Source organism: Sorghum bicolor, chromosome 1, assembly GCF_000003195.3.
Source record: "Sorghum bicolor cultivar BTx623 chromosome 1, Sorghum_bicolor_NCBIv3, whole genome shotgun sequence".
Lineage (NCBI taxonomy): Eukaryota > Viridiplantae > Streptophyta > Magnoliopsida > Poales > Poaceae > Sorghum > Sorghum bicolor.
In genome coordinates, this window is record NC_012870.2 from 15,536,838 (window position 1) to 15,559,062 (window position 22,225).

General features: G+C 40.8%; 1 protein-coding gene and 1 long non-coding RNA gene across 2 annotated transcripts; one reads left to right on the forward strand and one right to left on the reverse strand.

Moving 5' to 3' along the window:
• Positions 3,538–4,128, forward strand: LOC110429830. Its single transcript, XM_021446511.1, has one exon. The coding sequence runs from the start codon at positions 3,538–3,540 to the stop codon at positions 4,126–4,128; it is 591 nt and encodes a 196-aa protein (XP_021302186.1).
• Positions 8,115–9,499, reverse strand: LOC8063021. The gene is made up of 3 exons (XR_002451501.1): positions 9,374–9,499; positions 9,111–9,225; positions 8,115–8,494 (listed from the first exon to the last, which is right to left on the reverse strand). It is a non-coding gene; the product is annotated as an uncharacterized LOC8063021 (long non-coding RNA).

Sequence of the window (22,225 nt, forward strand, 5' to 3'; positions counted from 1 at the left end):
CATTTAATTGGTTATAAGTCGCTAGTATAATATATACTTTATTTATAATAAGTACTTGGATCTAGGCTAGAGACAAGGGGTAGGAAAAGCAAAATAGACATACCCTTCGTCCCAAAAAGAGTGTAACATCCAAAGAGTGTTTGTCTAGGTTCATGGCTAGAAAGAATGACGCTCTTTTTGGAATGGCGGGTGGAACATACAAAGAACAACTTCCAAATAAGCGTAGTTAATTTCTAAAATGGACAAATTTCAATGCTCTTACACGCTGATATTCCAAACCTCCACTCTAGCTTGCTCCACACTGGGTCTAATTATGTACTATCACACCCTGTTTTAAAGACAAAACCAAGTGTAGAACCATATGTGTGCCCAAGAATCATTCACACAAACATGATGACAAATTACATAGTACCAAGCACAAGTGTTTATTACATAATGAACAATATTACATACAATAATATCAAAGTCTCAGCAACTAATGATAACTCTAATTTATGATAGACGCCTCCATAAGCCACAGGGACGTCGACAGGTTGATCACAAGCCTAATAATCCTCAAGATACTCAGTGAATGCATTAGCATCTGTTACCCATTTGAGAGTTTTCTAAGTAAAAAGTAAAGACAAGCATAAGTTCATCTTGTACTCAACAATTGTAACATGGGGTTATGAAGCTCAAAAGGGTTTGACACGAGTTTACTATGATTAGCTTTTAGTGAGTCATAATTTTAGCATTAAAGTAGCAACAAGTTTAGCATAAACCCATATAACCACACAATCTTGTAAACAATAATAATATACAACAAAAACAATAATTAAGTGATCATCTGTCAAGATAATCTGTGTGCGATACATTAATTAATGTCAAGATATGCTTAGACTCCTAGTTAACCCACTTGATCGTTTGTTAGAACCATAAAGAATCATTATGTCAACATTATAACACCATCATTAACCATGTGTAACATCATTATAATAAACCATTATTTTGTGAGTTTTCTAAGTCGTTCATGACCATGAGCACGATTGTTATAACAATTTTACACTCTGCAGAGGTGGTGCACTTTCACAGCGAGTCATGTTACCCATATGCCTAGGGTCCGTTGACCCCCAAACACTTCCTAGGTGAGTGGGCAGGGTACACTATGAAGCCTTCGATAGGCCTATTCGAACAAGTTAGGGCCGTGAGGTTTCCTCGACAGGCAAATGTAGAAAACCTCCCTTTTCTATAGCACAATTCCTTCGCGGCTATACTCATAAAAACAGGGGCAGCACTACACCCAAACTGGCAAGCCTCTCTTGCGCCTTTCCGGGTAACCTGGGTTAGAATTTTGGCATCTCACCTAGGGCAATCACAGTGGGCATGACGACCCGACGATCCGCTCCTCCCTCCCTTCCGTCCTCTTCACCTCACAACGATTCTCATTGCTATGACTATCTTGCCAATCTAATCTATGTCGCACATGGTACATCCATCATGAACAGCAAGGGAACAAGAAATTTGATGGCAAAAACGGGGAGAGGAGATGATGCCTAACCAAAAATCTCAAGGAAGAATGACACCACGGGCGGCGGACAATGACGGCGGCAAGCCCTAACCCCTATCTTCCACTGCCTTCTTTCCTTTTCTTTCTCCCCTGCGGCAGGAACAATGAGCTGTGACTATGGAGGCGATTCAGTAGGGGTTCCCCAAGAGACAAAAGGGCACGGACACAGAACAAAGGAGTTCGACTCCACATAGAGCCAGCAATGTAAAGGATAGGTACGGTAGCTTTTCTTTTTTATATATTTTTTCCTTAACACTAGCAATTAACATAACTCATCCATCTAAGATCCAATTAATGCAAATAGGTAGCCAAACGGAAAGCATTCAACGAGCTCTACACATTGGCAGTCTCCATTCATCCATCTGAGCAATGAATCAAAATTCAAAATATTAGCCTCTCCTTAAATCCAGTCAACCTTCGCTTAAAAAAAATACTTGATCCATATTAAAATTCATATGTATGGCATTCATTCTTGGGGTATTACACACAAGGCAGAGCTAGGGCTAACAAGGGCTCAGAGAGGCGATAACGCAAACGTGGAGACACTCTTGGGTTGTAAAGGGTTGATGGGCGTGGAGATCAAGTCGAATCCTGTTAAAAGCGGAGATGGCAGTGGGGATTTAATTCCATCGGGCAGAGCCTGACTCGGACCAAGGAGAAGGAAGGAGGGAGGCTAACGGCTGGGTCCCACTAGTCAGCAAGTAAGAGTGTGGGTGAGGGCTGGCTGGCTATTTTTTTTGGCTGGCTGGCTGCTGGCTGCTGCTCTTGGGCTCGCGTGCGCACGGGGAAAGGTGGGCCTGCGGCTGCTTCGGCCGGAGCTGGGCTGCTGCCAAGCCGAGAGAGAAGAGGGAGGAGTGGGCCTCAAACGGGAGAGCTGGCCAGAAAGAAGAAAGGGAGGGAGAGAGAAAATAAAAGGTTTCCCTTTTTATTCAAAAGCCATTTTCAAACCTCAAATCAAACAGTTCTGAACTTTGAACAAAACCACTCATCTCATAAACATATATGCAGTAGCATGAATGCACAACCAAGTTTCTAGTCCTTATATTTGATTTTATTCCAAAAAATATTTCCCTTATATTTAATGCACACAACATTGCGTAATTAGATCAAATTTAATCTATTTTCAGAAATCTGAATTTTGGGGTGTTACATGTACTCAGAGTTTAGCTAATTAAGGCATTTGTTGATTGAATTCCATATCTACTGAGTTTCTTGTTTGTGTGTAGACACTTGCATGCAAATAAAAGAACATTACAATAACAGATAACTTGTTTAATTGCAGTCTCATTTTGACACTGTTAGTCTCATTTTTCAGATCTGAATTGAAGAAAAAAAAAGAGACGGAAGATGTCCAACCATGTCAATGTCCAAAAAATAAATAGCGGGCACTCCTAGAATATGCTATGCTGTAACGAATTTAAATTCTTAAAAATATGAAAAATGAACCTTTGGCAGAGAACACAGCATCATTATGGGTGTGTTTGGTTTCTCGGCCAATTTCTAGCCTGGCTAGAATTCTAGCCTGGACAGCCTCAACAACAACTTCAACAACGGGAACCGGCCCCAACAATAACAATGGAGTTCACGCCCATTCTACCAAGACAGGTATGGGTTACAATAATAATTCTGGAAATTCCTTTGGTAACCAACCTTCTCTTAAAGATCTTGTGCTAGGCCAAACTAAAATTAATGATAGTATCAATAAGAGAATTATGGCTAATGACAAGATCCTAGAAAGCCTTAGTGAGAAAATGGACAACTTTAATTATGCCGTTAAGAATCAATTGAGCTTTAATAAAATGTTAGAAACACAGTTAGCTCAATTAGCTCCAGCTGTCCCATCATATGAGCAAGGTAGGATCCCAGGGAAACCTAAGGACCCGCTTGAGTCCGTTAAAATAGTCTCTACGAGGTATGGTAAGCCTCCGGTCCGTTCAAATTGGGGATATCTCCTTGATCCCCTGTTCATCACAAAGAAGGACGACCCAGGCATGCCGACCATCACTTGCGAGATCGGACCACAGCTCTTCCACAACGTCTTCTACGACCTTGGATCAAGCGTCAACATCATGTCCAAGGTAATTTATGAAAATCTGTTAGGGGGCGCTTTGCTCCCTACCTTTATGAGATTGCAGATGGTGGACCAAACCATTCAGTTCCCGGAGAGAGTCGCTAAGGACATCTTGGTTAAAATCCAAGATGAATATGCCCCTGCCGATTTCATCATCCTCGACATGGGGTCGAACATCGACGTCCCCGTCATTCTGGGACGGCCATTCCTGAACACGGTGAACGCCATCATCTACGTCGGGTCTGGCCAGATCCATCTACAGTTCGCAGGTAAGAGGATCAAATGCCCTTTTAATGGCTATAAAACTAACATGCAGCCGAAGGACACAAAACCGGAGGAGAAACCTTGCGGCAAATCCCGCCGGAGGTACAACAAAGGCAAGTCGGCCAAAAAGGCCGAACAGAAGGAGGAACCCGTCAAGCAAGCAGAACATTCCAAAAAGGAATGGCGAGAGAAGGAGATGCCTGCACCATCCCCGTCTCTGGGACCAACCGAGGCGTCCACAGAATGAAACCCGACGGAGAGGTCCTGCTCTATGGACCTAAAACATGGAGCCCTTCAGTGACCAGGTATGTCAGTAGTTATCTCATATTTATTTTCTGCATTTAAATTTCGCTTTCCAATTGCATGCTTACTAAAAAATATTTACATGTTTTTGCACATTTTTTTTCGACCAAATAACTTAGATATAAATAATAAAACTTGAGAAGAGTGATTATAGAAAAGGTGAGATGGTGGGGCCACCATTGCCAGGTTGGTCGACTTGGCTTTGTGGGTCCACCACCTCTCCCTCCACTCTGGCTAGAAGCAAGAATCCTAGGAGGGGCACTGGATACCCTAGTTGTCCAAAAGGCAGGTCGACCAACCTGGCCTTGGTGCCATCAGGCATCCTGCTACCTCCCAATGATGATGTCAAAGGATCCCATGCTCAACACACTAGCCAGAATTCGAGTTGAGATGGTCCAATGCTCATGACTTTAGCTTAGGATGCTACTTTAAGCATTTTGATGCTTTAAGGAACATGCCAACAGCCAAAGCTAGCATAGGGAGTAACAATGCATGATTAAGGGTCCCCATGGTCCATGGAAATCACTTTGGTGCTTGTCCTTGCTTTCTCCTTTTCTCTTTCACCAAACACTAAACATGGGAATCCGAGGCAACCAACAACAACTTTAGGTCAGCACCACCACCCTCTTTATTAGACAACCCAACACATCATGATTAAAGTGGTGGGGGCAAAAGCCATGGTCGGCCGACCATGCTTTTGGTCCCATTTGGTGACTTTTTGCAAGCACGAGGCTAGGTTCCCTGTCCATAGTTGAAGGCATGCTTCAAAGGGGGTGAACCCCGGTCGGCCGACCTGCCCTATGGGGGTTCTTGCCATGCCCTTTTACCCCTATAAATAGCACCCCAATGTGAGCTCAATTCCACACCACAACCAGCAAAATCATCTCGAGCTCACTTGGCCTTCTCTCTTCTCTTTAGTGTTCCAAGCCTTCTCAAGCTTAGTGTAGTAGTAGCTATAAACCCAAAACAAAAAAAAAATCCAAAAACATTTCCCTTCTGCATAGTAGTATAGTAGGAAGTTTGGTCTTGTATGTTCACTTGTGAAGCTAGCATGAAGAAATTCATCTCCACCAAGCTCACCAAGAAGAGGAAGGTGATGGCTCATCCTCGAGCTCTCACCACTCCAAGAGTAGGATCCATGAGAGAGTGGAGGAGGAACAACTGCACACACTTGTTCCCTTCATCCCTGCTGATAGGATGCTAGAGCCCCATGACAACCCCTTGCTCACTCATGAAGAGCTAGGGAAGCTCTACATCCTTCACACTTGCACCTTCAACCACACCACTGTCTTTGACGAGCAACTCTTGGACCAATCAGGTATGAGCACCGACTTTCCTACCGTCTTTTGTGCCATTGGTTGGGGTGGATTTTGGCAAGTTCCTAAATTCGGTATAAAATTACTCTCTCAAGAATTTCTTGCCACACTAAAATCAAACGATGAGGGAGTAACTTTTCGCATGTTCAACAAAGATTACAGTTTAACTTGGAGTGAACTGAGTACATGTCTAGGCTTTGATCAAGATTGTGAGCTAGACATAGATCATGCTTTGCAAAATTTTGACTTAGCTAAGTTCTGGAAGTTGATTACTTGCTCCAATAATCTCTCTGTTCATAGACCTATCCAAATCCATAACCTAGCCTTAAGATTCATGTACTTTTGGATCATAGTCACTCTCTTCCCTGCTACTAGTGTGGATGATATAGGCTTTAAAGAATTGTAAATCCTTTATGCCATGGTAAATAAAATTAGATTTTCACCTATCAAGTGGCTAGTACCTTTCTGGATTTCCTCCATTGCACCTAGCATGCCCCTATGCTTTACTTCACTTATCACCAGAATTACTGAATCTATGGGTTTGCTTGAAACAAATGAAGTAGAGTACATCCAGGATGATAGATCTCTCTTAGGTGAGTAGATGTTTAGGAGTGCTAATTTGATTAAGAGAGATCCCAGAAATGGCCTTAAAATGATTTATGGGAACCATCCTATTGAGGTCTCTCTCCTCGATGAGGACCTTTGGTTGTATAATGCTTCATCACTAACCCTGAGGCTAGGAAGAGAGAATAGAGCCAACCCTGTTGCAGGGACGGACAGGATGACGAGAGCACGGTCCCATGCTGCTCAACAGCAAGCTGGTCCCTCTTATGCTGCACCACAAGAGGAGGATGAGGTGAACTCCATGCACATGGAAACACCTCATCACTCTAGGACGTCTTCAGCAGCGCGCACCCCTCGCCCTCGTGGTAGGGGGAGGTGCCAACCACCGTCTAAAATGGAGACACTCATCAGCGATATGGAGAACATCAACATCGGACAGCAGACCACCTTGCAGCTCATGCAAGAGAACTTGGACATGGCCCAAAGCCTCCAAGCTGAGAGTGAGTACCGATGGGACCAGTGGTTTGGGTATCAACCACCCCAGTGAGCAAGAAGGCAAGTTTGGGGGAGATTCTCTCCCCCACTAAGGTAAATTTATCAATGGTGAGTTTCCAACCCCCCTAATTTAATTCTTGTTTTATTGCATTTTGTTTGTTTCCTTCTTGCATCAAAAAAATATTTATTAGCTTTATTTCCTTTTTATATATATGCTTCATGTGTGCTATCCTTCCTATGGAAATGGTGATGAAATTGCTAGTTAATGTCTCTCTAGTACTTGTTTACAACTTAGCATTTCTCTAAGTATGGACTACTTAGCATTCTTAACCATCATGAACTTGAACATTTAGTGGGTTGCAAGTGCTAAAACAAAGTCTAAGTTGTTGTGAGACATGATATAGCTAAGATAAGAGATCTATACTATTGTTCTAAGCATACATGATTGCCAAAGAATTTATTTTTTAAAGATGAATAAAAACTTAATTGTTCCTCAATGGTGTTAAATTCCTACCACAAGCCATATATGCTCTACATGATAGAAACCCAGCACATAGGCTGCTAGCTTGTGTTGAGAGTTGTCAACTCTTGTTGACCCCTGGTTTAGAGTTGTCTCATGCTCAATGAGATCAATATCCACACCATCCACATACATCTGCTGCTCCTACACTAGGAGTATGCAACATTCCATACCATTCCATTCCATTCCACCAAATATAGATGCTCCATGCTCTAAGTGTAGAATCTCTCTCTAATAGCTAAATGTTAGATGAGACACAAAGCAAAGGCTATAGAAAAATAATCATCTTGTTAGGAAGGACATCATCAAGTCCTTGAAAAAAAAGAGAAAAATGCTAGCCTTGTCTCAATAAAAAAATAGAGAGAGCACAATCAAATAAAGGAGCCATCTAGCCATCATACTCATACCACCTTTCCACATATATATCTTGATCTCGAGCATGACACTACTCTTCCTCCAAGAATCCGAGGGTTGACTTCACAACATATGCAATGTAAGTACGCCATCCCCTTCTTCCTACCTTGAGCTCAACATAACCTAGCGGAGCAGGCATGACGAGGTCGGGCACCACAAGTTAGCAGACATGATGGGTGGGGTCAGATACCACAAGTCGGCAGTCAAGGCAAGCCCAAGGTAGACCATCGCTCGCTAGCGGGAACGCACTCAAAGTCAGTCGTTGCAGACCAGCGGAGGAGGGCAGATGATTTTAGGAGGGGTACAGACGCAAAGCCGTGCAGATGCACGATTTTAGGAAGGATGTGTTAGCGTCGTGAGGTATGGTGTAGGGAGATTAAAAATAACTAATGCTAAGGTAGAGGAACAATAAATGCTCAATTAGCTAGAGGTCTTGTGTCAGTGGTGTGTTTGATGCTACTAGGTAGACGTTGACAATTGAGATTTTTAGTTGTAGATAGATAGATATTAAATCTCAGTAAGCAAGCAGTTCCAACCCCAATGTGCAACTAACGCATCAACACATGCAGAAGATCATATTTCTTATGAAACAAGTTGAACACTGCGTTATGAGTTGGAATATATTCAAAAGAAATTTATTAGCACTCCGTGCACTTGAAGCATTAACGATAACAAATTCTGCAGTCTCACATGAGATAATGCAACTTTAGTTTTGCAATGAATTATTTGAAAATGACAAGACACTAAAAATAACAACAAACCAGAACAACAGTTTTTGGTGAAATTTTATTGGTATGTAGTGTGCAAGAAGTTTCATTATAGTCTGCATCCTTATTGTCTATCCCCTCCTTAATCCTGAATTGAGGTGGCCTTCCTGCTGGACGACAGACATTGTTTGTTGAGCTAGTTGCTTTTTCTGCCAGCAGCCTTCTTGCTTCTCATGTTTTCTTATTCAGACTCATTTGGTGAATCTGAGCCACTTGAAGTATCACCATCTTTTGCTAGCATAAGAAAACAATAATTTATGTATCAGAGCATGGAAGGCAAAACATAATATATTAAACAATGATAAAATAATCGTATTAGTTTAAATGGAATCAATACATGTGTACTAACTTTTACCATTCAAATCTCACGTACAATTTGTTATTAAACATATGTGCTGCCTAGTTCCATATGTAAATAATCTTTCTATTGAGGCCTAATCAACCGCAGTTTGTATCTTGAGATTGTAGTTCATCACTAAAAGTGGTATTCACAAAATAACCAGAGTTATCCCATCTATCCCAGATTGAGTTGGAATCAAACCAAATTTCGTATGAGAAGATTTAAGAGGAGGTGAAAAATAAACTCTGAGAATTTTCATAAAATTTTGTAATAGCAAATATACCATCATTTCCAATACACAAAAAGAAATGTGAAGACTGTTAGAAGCAAGAATGCAAAATTTAAGTTGCAAAAAACAAAATATAAACTCTTGATAACCAGCCCCAAACTGTCTGATGTCATGTCAGTATTTGCAAATTTTTAGAACATAAATAAAATAATAAAAACTCAAGCAGGTGTGCACATAACTATACAAAATTTATGATAATAACAACAAATATAGGAACTTACTGTCATCTATATTTTGATCTTGTTCTATTTTTGATGCTCGCCTCGACCGAGATGATCTTGTGGGCTCCTGATAAGGCTTCTCATTTACTATTAATCTGTTCCGTAAACTTTCATGCTGCCATAGAAAAGAAAAACTAATCAAATATATACTAAAATTCACTACCTTTGCTTCTGGATGGTAATGTCCAAAATGCAAGCAACTAGGAGAAATTATGTCATGCAGATTTTCACTAGTTAAATAAAAAAACCAAGAGAATAATTACCATATCTGCAGATATTTCAAAGGAGTACAAATCATGAACACTTGTCCTTTGAATAAATGCATTCCTTGATACCTTTCCAGTCTCTAGGAAGGATAATGCAGATTTCAGTGTGCGGAATGTGTAGGAACTAGCAGGATCCGTGTAATACTGCATGACAAGACAAAATAATGATTCCTATATCAAGAAATGTTCATTTATTCAATGGTACAAATGATTACTCATGAGCCATATTATTTACCGGATCTCTCCTGGTCAATCCATCCTTTGTTTTCCTATATACTATTTCTTTTACCCAACCTTCAGGCAATCCACTTGGCCGAATGTCCACTTTTGCAAGTATCTACAAATATGCCAAAAGAATAAATAGAAAAAACATCAAACACTCAAAAGATGTAATGTGTTATTTGAGTGGAACAAGTTCTAGCAAGAGACACACGTTATCTTCAGAACTTGTGTCACATTGTCCATTGGTGTCGCACCTAGAGATCTTTGCCTCATTGATATAGAGTAGTACATCTTGCTTTGATAGCAGCCGCACGCCAGTGATTGAGTGGACATAAAACTACAATGAAATCATAAGGACTATCAATAGTAGCCATCCATGTATACTAAAATCAGTAGTACACAAAATGATGCTCCATTTCAAAATTAATTCAATTACTTCTAAGACCAGAAGACAACATATATATATAACTTTCTTTATAATAAGTTTTTTGGATCAAATCTGGACAATGGATAGTATATATGTAATAAATAAGTTTCCTAAATAAAAAGAATATTCAAGCTTAAGAATATAAAAAAGGATAACGATCTCATGCAGTGATATTCCTTACATACCTCCACTCTAGTTTGCTCCTCACTAGGATGCAATTACATACTCAGACTCTAGCTATTCCATATCATCCTCCTTTATGATTCAAATAAGTTGAATGTATTTGTCTTTTAATTGGAAAAATCATATGTACTAAGTTTCTTGTTTGCATGTAACAATTTGCATACAACTAGCAGAATATTACAACTAACTTATTCAATTGCAGTTATTAGTTACTATAAGAGCCTCAAAGTAATGTAAAACTAGTAACATATATATAATATATACCAACTAACTAAACTCGTGGTTGTATACCTTGTACATCTTGTCTGTCTTCTCCCCACCAGCTCTTATCTCCATCACCCACCCCTTTGGAAGCCATTCATGTTGTCTCTGAATATGCAAGCATAATGAACAGACAAAGAGTTGTAATAAAACGTCTAAAATAAAAAGTTGGTCATACATAAAAAATTATAGTCAGGCACCTGAAGTGTGTTTTCTGCACCACGTTCCTTCGATTCCAGCATACGCTCATCTGTCCCAGAAAAAAGGTACTCCAATACTTCTGACTTCGTGGTGAATGTGTAATTTGATATGGGAGAAGTGTAGTACTACTTGCAAAATAGTTCAAAGGTTCAAAAGAAATTCATAAATCTAAATAATATGAAAGTCACAATTACTTGTTCAATCACATACAAGCACTATTCTTATTGTTTGACAAACATACTCGAATAATGGTGCCATCTTCAGTGCGGTATGCCTCCATGATCCATCCATCAGGGAGCCAATCCGGCGGCTCCGCTAATGCCTCAATATCCTCCTCCTCATCCAGAGTAGTTGGTTCCTTCGCCTTCTCATCCGATACCATAGTAATAGGTTTGTCACCCATTTTTGAGGGTTTGGCTACAATCTACTTATGCCTACCTTCTAGCTTTGGATCTATCGAAGCAAAGGATTGCTTCAACGATGGGTATTTATACTAATCTTCCTATGCATTTCGTGCTAGCTGGCATCCACCATAGGCTGGAATTTAAATAGTTGTTTGGTAAGGAACAACTCAAAGATTCTTTTTTCAAGATCTAACAGATAGTATAACACCTACCTCATTTAGTGTCATAGATACTGCAAATTTGAAATGAAGATTGCATTATTAATACAAAAAATGTAAAATAGGAAGGAGGGTGAGCTAACATCATGTGTAAGCCTAGCTCATTTAGTGTTGAAGATACTACAGATTTGAAATGCAGATTGCATTACGAATACACAACATGTAAAATAGGAAGGAGGGTGAGCCAACATCATGTGTAAGCCTAGCTCATTTAGTGTTGTAGATACTACAGATTTGAAATGTAGATTGCATTACTAATACACAACATGTAAAATAGGAATGAGGGTGAGCCAACATCATGTGTAAGCCTAGCTCATTTAGTGTTGTAGATACTACAGATTTGAAATGCAGATTGCATTACTAATACACAACATGTAAAATAGGAAGGAGGGTGAGCTAACATCATGTTGTGGATCTTTATGGTAGGCAAGTGGTAGAACAACTCATGATGTGTAGCTCATTTAGTGTTGTAGATACTATAGATTTGAAATATAGATTGCATTATTAATACACAGAATGTGAAATTGGAAGGAGGGAGGAGCCAACATTGTGTTGTGGACCTTTATGGTAGGTAAGTGGAAGAACAACTCATAATGACGTTAGCTAGCTTTCTGTGTACGTAGCTGCACTGCAAAGAATACTATGTTTCACTAGAGAATGAATCTGGACATGATATGGTTGGTGTGTAAAAGTGAACCTGACCACGATTGTAACATAGTTTCAACCACATTTTTTTGCCTCTTAATTAATATTGGTATGAAGACATGGTGCTCATGGAGGGCGAAAAACAAAACTAGCACATAAAAATTATAGTTGGGCCTGGGCATGGTGAGATGTATCAAAAACGGTCTAATGTATCAAATTCTTGTATAATGAATGGTGAAAATTCATGTAAAATTTGCAAATTATCATTACTTTAGATAGCTGCCGTGTCTTGTATAAAATCAGAGACTTAAAAAATATGCAAATCACATGCAAGAAACACATAGATTACCGATAAAAAATATTATCTTCTCTCGATAACCTGATGAATGACATGTCATATCTAAAGAAACCATCTAGTTGCAGAGGTTCCGTGAAATCACCTCTAAATAATTAATATGTGTAGTGTGCATGCGTGACAGGCCTCTAAATGATGAACATCTCTCATACATGATGCACATATTATGATGAGTAGAGACATACTGATCTCAGAGCACTACTCCAAGACGTTGGAGCGGAAGAGGCGCCTCATGGTCTCATGCCCATAGATGGTAATCTAGCAGTTGTGGAGTTCCTCATCGATCTTGGGCACCCTGCCAGCCATCTCCACAACCTCCTCTTGTCCTTGTCCTGGGCTGGGTTAGTGGTGCAGTGTTAGTCGTAGACGTCACCGGTGTCAATCCCTCCCCCCCGCTCCCGCTTCCGGGGAACCAAGTGGAGCAGGAGGCTGCTGTGGAGCTTGAGCCCGGCGGTCGCTGCAAGGAGGTATGAAGCAGAGGGCTACAGCAGGAGGAGACACGCTAGATCTAGGTCATGTGGACGCCGGTTGGAACAAAAGACCCTGCACAAGCCAAGGTGAGGCGGGAGCGCGAGGAAGGTAGTAGGGCGGATACAGGGGGAAGAGATCTCACCTTGGAGTCCGCTCCCTGGCCTCGCCGACTGCCTTGCCAACCCAACGCTACATCATCATCTGTACGTGGAGCCATCATGGTCAGGGAGGTGAAGGGACGATGGAGGAAGAGGGGGAAAGAGGGTGATGGCAACGGTAGAGAAGGGCAGTGGCCGTGGAGGAGGATTGAGGATGAGGGTTGGTGATGTGGCGTCGTGGCAACAATGGAGCAGAGGGCAGTGGAGGGGATGACGTGCAAAGACAAGTGAGGGCGATAGGTTCCGGACTTTAGTTTTTCCTTAACCAATCTTCATAATTTTTTCGGGTCTGAGTCCTATAGGAGTGACATGTTTTGTCCATACGAGTCTCAAATAGCACATCTGATTTGTAGTGATGCTTCTAGTTAAGACGAGTCTCTGATAACTATAATTAGTGATATTAAATACACACCTATGTGTATTAACCTGCGTCACTGATATTAAATTAGTGACGCATTTTGATTCTGTGTCACTGATTATGGTATCTCCTTTATGCTGTTTTGGCATAGTGTGCCTTAATGATGGGGAATGTGACCAATAAAAACACTGGTCAAAATGCTATGACGAAGAAGTGAGAATTTTTGAGCATGAACCCACCTTCACGCTGATTGAGTTGCTCTAGAGGGGGCAACGTGACTGTAGCCTATTGGCAAGTTGATTGAGTTGCTCTATCTGCCTCCTCCTCTCCCTCTCCTGCGCCTACACTACCACCACCAATAGTTTGAGTACAAGAGACAAAAATTCCAAACAATTAGCACAATGGTCTTCATGAAAGCCAAAGTGCTTGCTAATTTTCACCCAGTTCGGTACATGAGTGCGCTCAAACAAATCAAGAAAGCTGCTGACATTATGCAGTACAGCTAGACCAATTAACATGGACACTGAACTGTTGGGGGAAGGTGACCCTAGCTCAGCCTCTGCCTGGCACTCGGCCCCTATTATGTGGCTTGACTAACTGGCCCCACGGTGGATGTTAACCCCTGCTGCGAGGGTGTTGCTTGCACGTTGTCCCTTATTTTCATGTATCAGAGGTGAAGGTTGGATTCTCGAGCTACAGATCAGACCAGCAGAAGCATAGCCACTAATGGAGGATGGACCCTCATGCCGTGTAGGCAAGGGTTCGACGCAAGCCACCGATAGAGGGCAGCACAAAGTCAGCAGTGACCCCACCAACATTACTAGGGTTTAGGATAGTTAGCCAAAGACTGGTGGGATTACTGCCCTGCCCTTAGCCGCTGTATCACGGCCAGCCTACAAAGATCAACTCTTGTGTAATTTTACCGCAGCCCCGGAGATGGCCTATAATTAAATACCCAGGGCGCCCATGTAAGAAACAAGGTTTTTTGGGAATTTATTAATCCGCATTCATTTCCTGTCCACTCTGCGTGATACCTTCGCCATTACACTTGTGTTCACACTCGCTTCTCCGTTCTATTGCCTGTGGGAAACCCCTGGCCTCTCCCCAAGCACCCTCCATGAGGGTGAGAGGCTAGGAGTGACCCCATATGAACCTCGCTCCAATTTTCCTGCTGTGTATAACAGATTCAACAAGTACCTACTTGCTAATTTTGAGAGTATTTGGCCCAAATAAAGGCTCCTAAATAAATTATATAACATGGTGAACATAGGCATATCACGTGACCCAAACAATTTGAACAATGACTTTCTAAAGGACATTTGTCATGCAACTCCCCTAAAGAAAGCAAGATTCTGTAAAAACAGCTACTGTAAAGGCTTAGTCCATTTGAGGTACGAGAAGGCACCCAAACAATTCATTCAGATAGTCATTTCATCTGTGGCAAAGCACATACAAACATGATTAGTCCATTTGAGGTTTGAATATGAGGAATCTTCAGAACTGTGAACTGAGCGTAGCTTAGTTGGTTAGGTTCCTTGTGGTGGTGCCCACCTGGGTTCAAGTCTCCAACTTGACACGGGTGCTCGCATTTTTCTAGATTTTTTCTAGGATTTAACGGCCTATTCTTTTGTGGTAGGCGATGCGCCCGTTGATAACGAGGTGTCTGTGGTGATTTTGTCAATCTCGAGATTTACCGGTCCAACTCGATTCTCAGAGGTGCTCATAGGGGTAGGATATGTTTGCATGCGTTCATAGGGATGAGTGTGCGCTCGTGTTTGTAAGCGTCAGTGTAAGAGAGAGAGAGAGAGAGAGAGAGAGGAAGCTTCAGAATTCTAAACCGCATCACAATGTCCTGAGATACTAGTGAGTTTTGGAGCCGTGTAGCTTTCCTAGATCGTCTTTGTAATACCATGAATTTAAAGAGGAGAAAATTTTGACTTCTTGAACTGTTAATTCCCATGGACAATCGAAGACCGTACTTTTGTAGATCTCGTCGAAACAAATCCATTTGTTGACTAGTAACTTGTTCTGTTTGGAGGTCAGATAAATTTAGTAGGAGCCTCTAAATTTGAACCCTTGCATGACATAGGTTTCAAAATTGTTTAAGAAAAGAAACGGTATGATTTTTTTCAGGCTGCAAACTCTTCTCATGTCACCACCTGTTTGATTCTGTTTTTTTGGTAATGGCTTTAATACGTATGGCCATATTTTTCTCCAGCCACGTGCACACAATCACTCATGCCCAACACCACACTCATGTACCTCCCCACACGTCGTGGGTCCTTCCACTGTCCCCTGATGGCGGCAGGTTCTAGTAGCGGTTCCTCCCCACGCGCCAAATACGGCTACTCGCCGATGTGGCTCCTCCCTCTCTCGAGTTAACAAGTGACATTATGCTCAGAAATACAAACAAGCATGGTATTGCAAGCATGGTTGTGATTCACCAACTTTAAATCAAAATTAAACCAATTGTAACACCCTAAATTTTTTTCTTCTCGAAATAGATGAAAAATAATTTAATTGGTTATTTTTGTGCTCATGAAAATATAGGAAAATAATATTTTTATTAATTTAAAATTATCATAGGAGATAGCAATGTGTTTGAGCATGCATGCCTTTGCATTTGATTTATTGAGATGTGTGGATTTAACGAAAGTTTAAAATATTTCAAACTGATTTAAAAGTGGATTTGAAAATGGCTTGGAATTTAAATAAAAATGAAACTCTCTTCCTCTCTTTCCTTTTTCGCCCAAAAGCCCACTCCTCTCTCCCTCTCGGCCTACTCCTCTTTCTCCCTCGTGCAGCCCAGCTGGAAGTGAGCTTTCCCTTCCCTCTCGGCCTTGGCCCAAGCCAGCCCAGCAAGGGAGCTTGCCTACCCACACGCACGTCCTCCTTCCCTTTTTCTTGGGCCAGAGCCAGCACTTTCACTCAGGCCGGCCCAACAGCACACAGAGGATGCCACCTTCCCTTTCTTTCTCTCACCGACAACGTGACCCCACTTGTCAGCATCCTTCCCCCTCTTCCCTTTCTTCTTCCCTGCTTAGTGCCCGACTAAGACTCCACCAAGCCGGAAAACAAATCCTGTTTTCCCCGTTTTCCCCGGGATCCTATGCCAACACGCCCAACCGACCTCTATTTAGTTTTTGGCAATCACCCGTGACTCCCTTTCCCATCTAGGAGTGTATGGGAAGCCCTAGCTGCCATCTATGCCGAAGACCGGATTTCGCCGAGCTTGAACACGCCGCCACTGCAAGAAGATTTGTCCACTCCCGTACCGACAATCCCGAGTAGTGGCTGAGCTTCACAAGTTGGTAACGAAGCTTTGGAGCCCCTTCTCTTCTTTTTCTACCGCTTTGCTTGCTCGCTAACTTGGCCATGGCATACAGGAGGTCGCCAGTCCGTCATCCTGAGCCGCATGGCCTTTGCAAACTGTCCTCGTCCTCGATTTCAACTTGGGTGAGTTCGCAAGGACCCTCCCTTGCTCCCCATGCACTTTATTCATCATATCGTGGCCTAAATCGCCGAGTCAACAAATGCCGGCGAGGTCCGACCATGGCACCGCCGTGTTCGCCCTTTGCTCCGGCCAGCAGCCGACCTCCTCTTCCCGTGGATGTAATCTAGTACGTTTAATCTCGATCCAACGGCTCAAATCCCATGGTACCCCTTAGGCTGCCGATTTATCTAAAGAGACCCTCAGAAATCTTGTATTCGAACCCACAGTCCTTTGTGTAGTTTTAAAAAGAGTTTTCTGTTTTTGAAAGTGTAAACTGACTCACTAGTATTCAAAATACGTTTTCAAATAAATATAGTTTTGCCACTAGTTTTATATTGTTCATAAAATATTCATTTTAACTCCGATTTGACCTGTTCAAATTGTGTTAGATTCGTTTTCACGAGATCTACATGTTAGTAATCTTGGTTCACCAGTTTGATTTTTTTAATTTTGTGACCCTATTTAATGAATTTCTTTTCTATCGAAAATCTTAGAAAATACGTATCTTCTTTGTCTTAGCTCCCATTTTCGTGATCTTTATAGTTGTATGATCGTAGCGCCAACTCGTACAACCATGAGGGCTATAATGGCTCTGACTTTAGCTCAGTATAAGGACCTTTTCTAGTTTGTTAGCAGTTACCTTAAATGGCATAAGAATGGCTAGACACGTTGGGTATAGTGCGGCCTCTGTCCTTGTATATAGGCTGCGTGTTATGTGCCTTAGAAGGGGGGCTCTATATCTACTTGATGAGTGAATCTAATGACCCTAACTTGTTAGACGAACCTTTGAAAGGCTTCATACTGATCCCTGCCGACTTTCGTGGTAGAGGGTTAAGAGGCTGATCACCTCGGTCGAAAGGGTAAATCACGACTCATGGGTAAAGATGTACAATCTCTGTAGAAGCTGATCTTTGAAGGTTGGGACTTGAAGAAGGATCTAAGTGTGAGTAGTTTTAGCCTAGCTTTTAAATTAAGTTATGTTTTGACTAATCAAGTCTAAATAACTTTTCATGTGGTTTTATTTAATTAAAATAAATCAAGCATATATGGCCTTTTTCTTGAATATAACAAAAAGTGTATGTAGTCATTTCTTTTGAACCGTAGCTCCAATTAGCGTGCTTTTTTGCGTCTGTGTTCATAGTAATGCATAGATTAGTTTTCAACCCTTTTTATTGATCGGTGTATTATTCTAAATTTACTATGTTTGCTATGCATGTTTGTTCGGATGCTTGTGTGGTGCCTTATGATCTTGTCTAGTTAGTGAGATATACGTGTGACCTAAAAGCAAATCTTTGAAGGTTAGGACTTGAACAAGGATCTAAGTTTAAGGTAAGTATAGCATTGGGTTTTCTTTCTGTGACCATGGTCTTGTGACTTGATTAATGTTCAAGCAACAAACGATAAAAATGACTTCTTAGCAACTTGAGGATTTTTCTATACGTGATCACCAGGGATTGATAGTACAACCATGAGGATTATATGGCTTTGGCTTTAGCTCAGTATGAGGACCTTTTCTAGCTTATTAGCGGTTACCTTAAATAGCGTAAGAATGTCTAGATATGTTGGGTATAGTGTGGCCTCTGTCCTTGTGTATAGGATGCGTGTTATGTGCCATGGAGGGCTATCTGCTTGCCGAGTGAATCTAATGGCCCTAACTTGTTACACGAACCTTTGAAAGGCTTCATAGTGAACCTTGCCGGCTTTCCTTGGTAGTGCGCGAAGAAGTCGATGGGCCTCGGGCGAAAGGGTAAATCATGACTCATGGATAAAGGTGTACAACCTCTATACAGTTTTTAATAAACTGGTATATTAGCTTTGCTCATGGACATGCGTGGCCTTGGGGTCATCTACATTAAGATGATGATTCTTGTTGTGTTAATAACATGATCATTGTTTATAGTTTTATGCTCTATATTATTTGTGTCATTGATCATGATTTTTGTAGGATCTACTACCTTGTTGCTACATTAGTGGAGTTTGACATGGACTCACTCTTGCTATTTTCTCCACACCTCAAGAGTATTAGGCTATGATCAACCAGTCAGTTTGGATCACGTAGAGTGGAGTTAATACCTGAAGTTTGGAGTTATCTTTCATTGTTTGCTACCTAAGGTTATCTCTAATTTATTAAGTATGTTATATAATTTATGCATTGTCTTTTGATATTACCCCTCATTTGTAGCTATATGTGAGATTTGGCTTCTAAGACTCGCATATGGTGTATATCCAATTTTGTCCTTAAAATTGGGTATTACAAATTTAGTAGTGTTCAGACCTACTCCCAAGTAGGGTTCGGAGCTAGCGCCGCTACACATGTGACATGGTCCAAACCACCCAAAACCCTAGGTCTAGAGCTCAAATCCCTCCAATTCAACTTCAAACTTTGACCCTTATTCTCTTGGGCCAATACCAAAGTGTTCCACCACTTGTGCACGTGTGTTAGCATATATATTTCAAAGCATTTTCAAGGGTTTTAAGTTAGCAAGTCCTAATGCATGTGCATGTATGAATCCACCTAGTGGCAGTGTGGCACATGACAACCGCTTTAACCAAGATTCTCTCCTATTAATAGTATGACTATCTATCCAAAACCAACTCATGCCCACTTGGTGTCTTGAGTGACAAACAAAACAAAATGGCCCTTTTAAATATACCTTTGCCTTGAGCCCATTTTGTTTTTCTCTTTCTTCTTTTCCAAATAGGGAGCACTTGATCTTCACTTAGGCCATCACCATAACCATCATCTAGCTCCACCACTTTGATTGGACCAACCTATCTCAATTACACACTTAAAGCATAGGGCTATTCCAAATGGGTTTCATCAATTAGCCAAAACCAAACTAGGTCCTTCAACATATGATGGACAAGATAGGGGTGGTGACCTAGGATTAACAACTTTTGTAGATACACTCTCTTACTCTTGATGCTGCTTTTCGTGATTGGATGAAGAAACAACATACATAACCTACGATGGTAGAATAGTTAGAGTTTGGTTGGATCAAATAAATTGAACATAGTCATTTAATGAAACTCTAATTCAAAATTTCTGATTAGATTGAGACCTGCAACATGTACACATCTAAGTGCAACTGTGATGGATTAACACCATGATCTAAATTTTGACTGAATGGTAGAAAATGAAGCTTCACCTAAGGAATTCTACCTTGTGCCAAGTCAAAGAACTATGAGAGTATATGTCTACCTTCGCAACTGCCGACACTTCCACGTAGCACATAGACAATGGGGGCAAAGCCATGAAGGGCACCAATCAGATGATGATATGGCAAGATGCACAATGTAGGGTCATGGTCAAGAGCGATCGCGCATTCACAACACGATGTAATATAGGGATTGTAGTCTCCACATCTATGCTTGGGGTCCAAAGAAAGAAGTTGAGGTAAGCTTTTTTCCTTTTTGTGGTGATGGTGGCAAGGGTAATGTAGCATGTAGATAATAGGAAATAGATGGGTATAGGCGAGGGAGTATGGTGACAGAAAGTAAAAAAAGCTAAACTGAGGTGGTGATAGAGGCAGAAATGGTGTACCAAAAAAACTTACCGACTAGGTCCTCTTATCAAATTAGGTTAGAGACTTTGATGCATTGGGTTGATTTTAAAGTATATCTAAGGGTCAAGAACTAAGGTGGGTAGAAAATACTATGGTGATGCTATTTTCAATTCCTTCACTCTTTTATAGAATAGATAGATGTACACAACTTTATCATGCAAATTTACCCTCTATTGTGTTTGTATTTTGTTTCTTCTTCTTTTATGTAACTTTCAATCTTTTATTCATTTTCTTTTTTGTTTTGGACTTTGCTACTTCAACAATCTGTTGGCATCATTTTTGTTTAGCCTATAGGAGGCCCGCCCAAACAAGGAGATGTAGGGGTGTGATTCCCCCTAACACCGCTCCACCGTAGAGGCAGAGTTCACCGAGATGATTAGCAATAGGCTCCCAAAGCTAAGAGCTTGGTCATGAAGGAATATGACACTGACGAAGAAGTCCTAACTAGAGAAGAAAACACCACGCTCATAGGCAGTGCCTCTAGCTTAGACATTGGTAGTGACATGTGCCAATGAAGATTGATAAACACACATGATGCACTCCTACCTGGCGTGCCAAATGTGGTGGGTTTGTAGCTATGACTAGTTTTAGTGGTCGATGTATAGCTAGCATCCACTATATGCTAGAAATTGACTAGGTGTTTTGTATGGAACAACTCAAAGATTCTTTTTCAAGATCTAAAATACAGTGTAACGCCTAGCTCATTTAGTGTTGTAGATACTTTAGACTTGAAATGCATATTACATTATTAAAACATAGAGTGTAAAATAAGGAGGGTGAGCCAGCGTCATGTGCAATGCCTAGCTCATTTAGTGTTGTAGACACTGCAGATTTGAAATGCAGATTGCATTACTAATACACATAGTGTAAAATAGGAAGGAGGGTGAGCCAACATCATGTTGTGGATCTTTATAGTAGGGAAGTGGAAGAACAACTCATAATGTGTAATGCCTTCTCATTTATTGTTGTAGATACTATAGATTTGAAACACAAATTGCATTATTAATACATAAAATGTAAAATAGGAAGGAGAGTGAGCCAACATCGTGTTGTGCTTCTTTAAGGTAGGTAAGTGGAAGAACAACTCATAATGATGCCAGCTGGCATTCTATGTACATAGCAGCACTGTAAAGAATACTATGTTTGACCATAGAATGAATCTGGACTTGATGTGGTTGGTGTCCAACGAACCTGACCACGATTGTAACATAGTTTCAGCCCCTTTTTTTGTCTCTTAATTAATATTGGTATGAAGAATTGATGGTCATGGAGGGCCAAAAACAGAACAATCACATAAAAGTTATATCTGGGCATCATGAGATTTGTCATCTAGATTACTTAACCCCATGTTTTCATGATGTCTCATGAACTTGATACTGAACTATACTCAGTGCAATCTGATTGCGTGTTGTAAGGTATAATATAGAAACTAACCATGGAATATGTTATGGTAGAACAAATATATGGATTTTTATATTAAACTAGTGGAAATGCACATGCGACATGCGCGTGTCTATAAAAAATCCTATATATAATACATGACTAGCAGTGCTAGATGTACCTAGACCTTGTGATAGGCATACAAACTAATTAAACTATCAAGCCATAAATTTTTCAATAGTCTAACATATCAAAATCAAATCCTTGTATAATGAATGGTAAAAATTCCCATAAAAATTGCATGTTGTACTACCCTTGATTACAGTCATGAACAAATTAACATTACTTTAAATAGCTGCCATGTCTTGTATAAAATCAATGACCGTAAAAATATGCAAATCACAAGTTAGAAACCTACAGATTACCCATAAAGTTTTTGCATAAGCCAAATCATTATCTTCTCCTAATAACTTGATGAATGTCAACTCGCATCTAAAGCAACCACCT

Bases quoted from the DNA above. Each gene is read 5' to 3' on its own strand.
- LOC110429830 (XM_021446511.1), top strand. From the start codon at position 3,538: ATGCCGACCATCACTTGCGAGATCGGACCACAGCTCTTCCACAACGTC.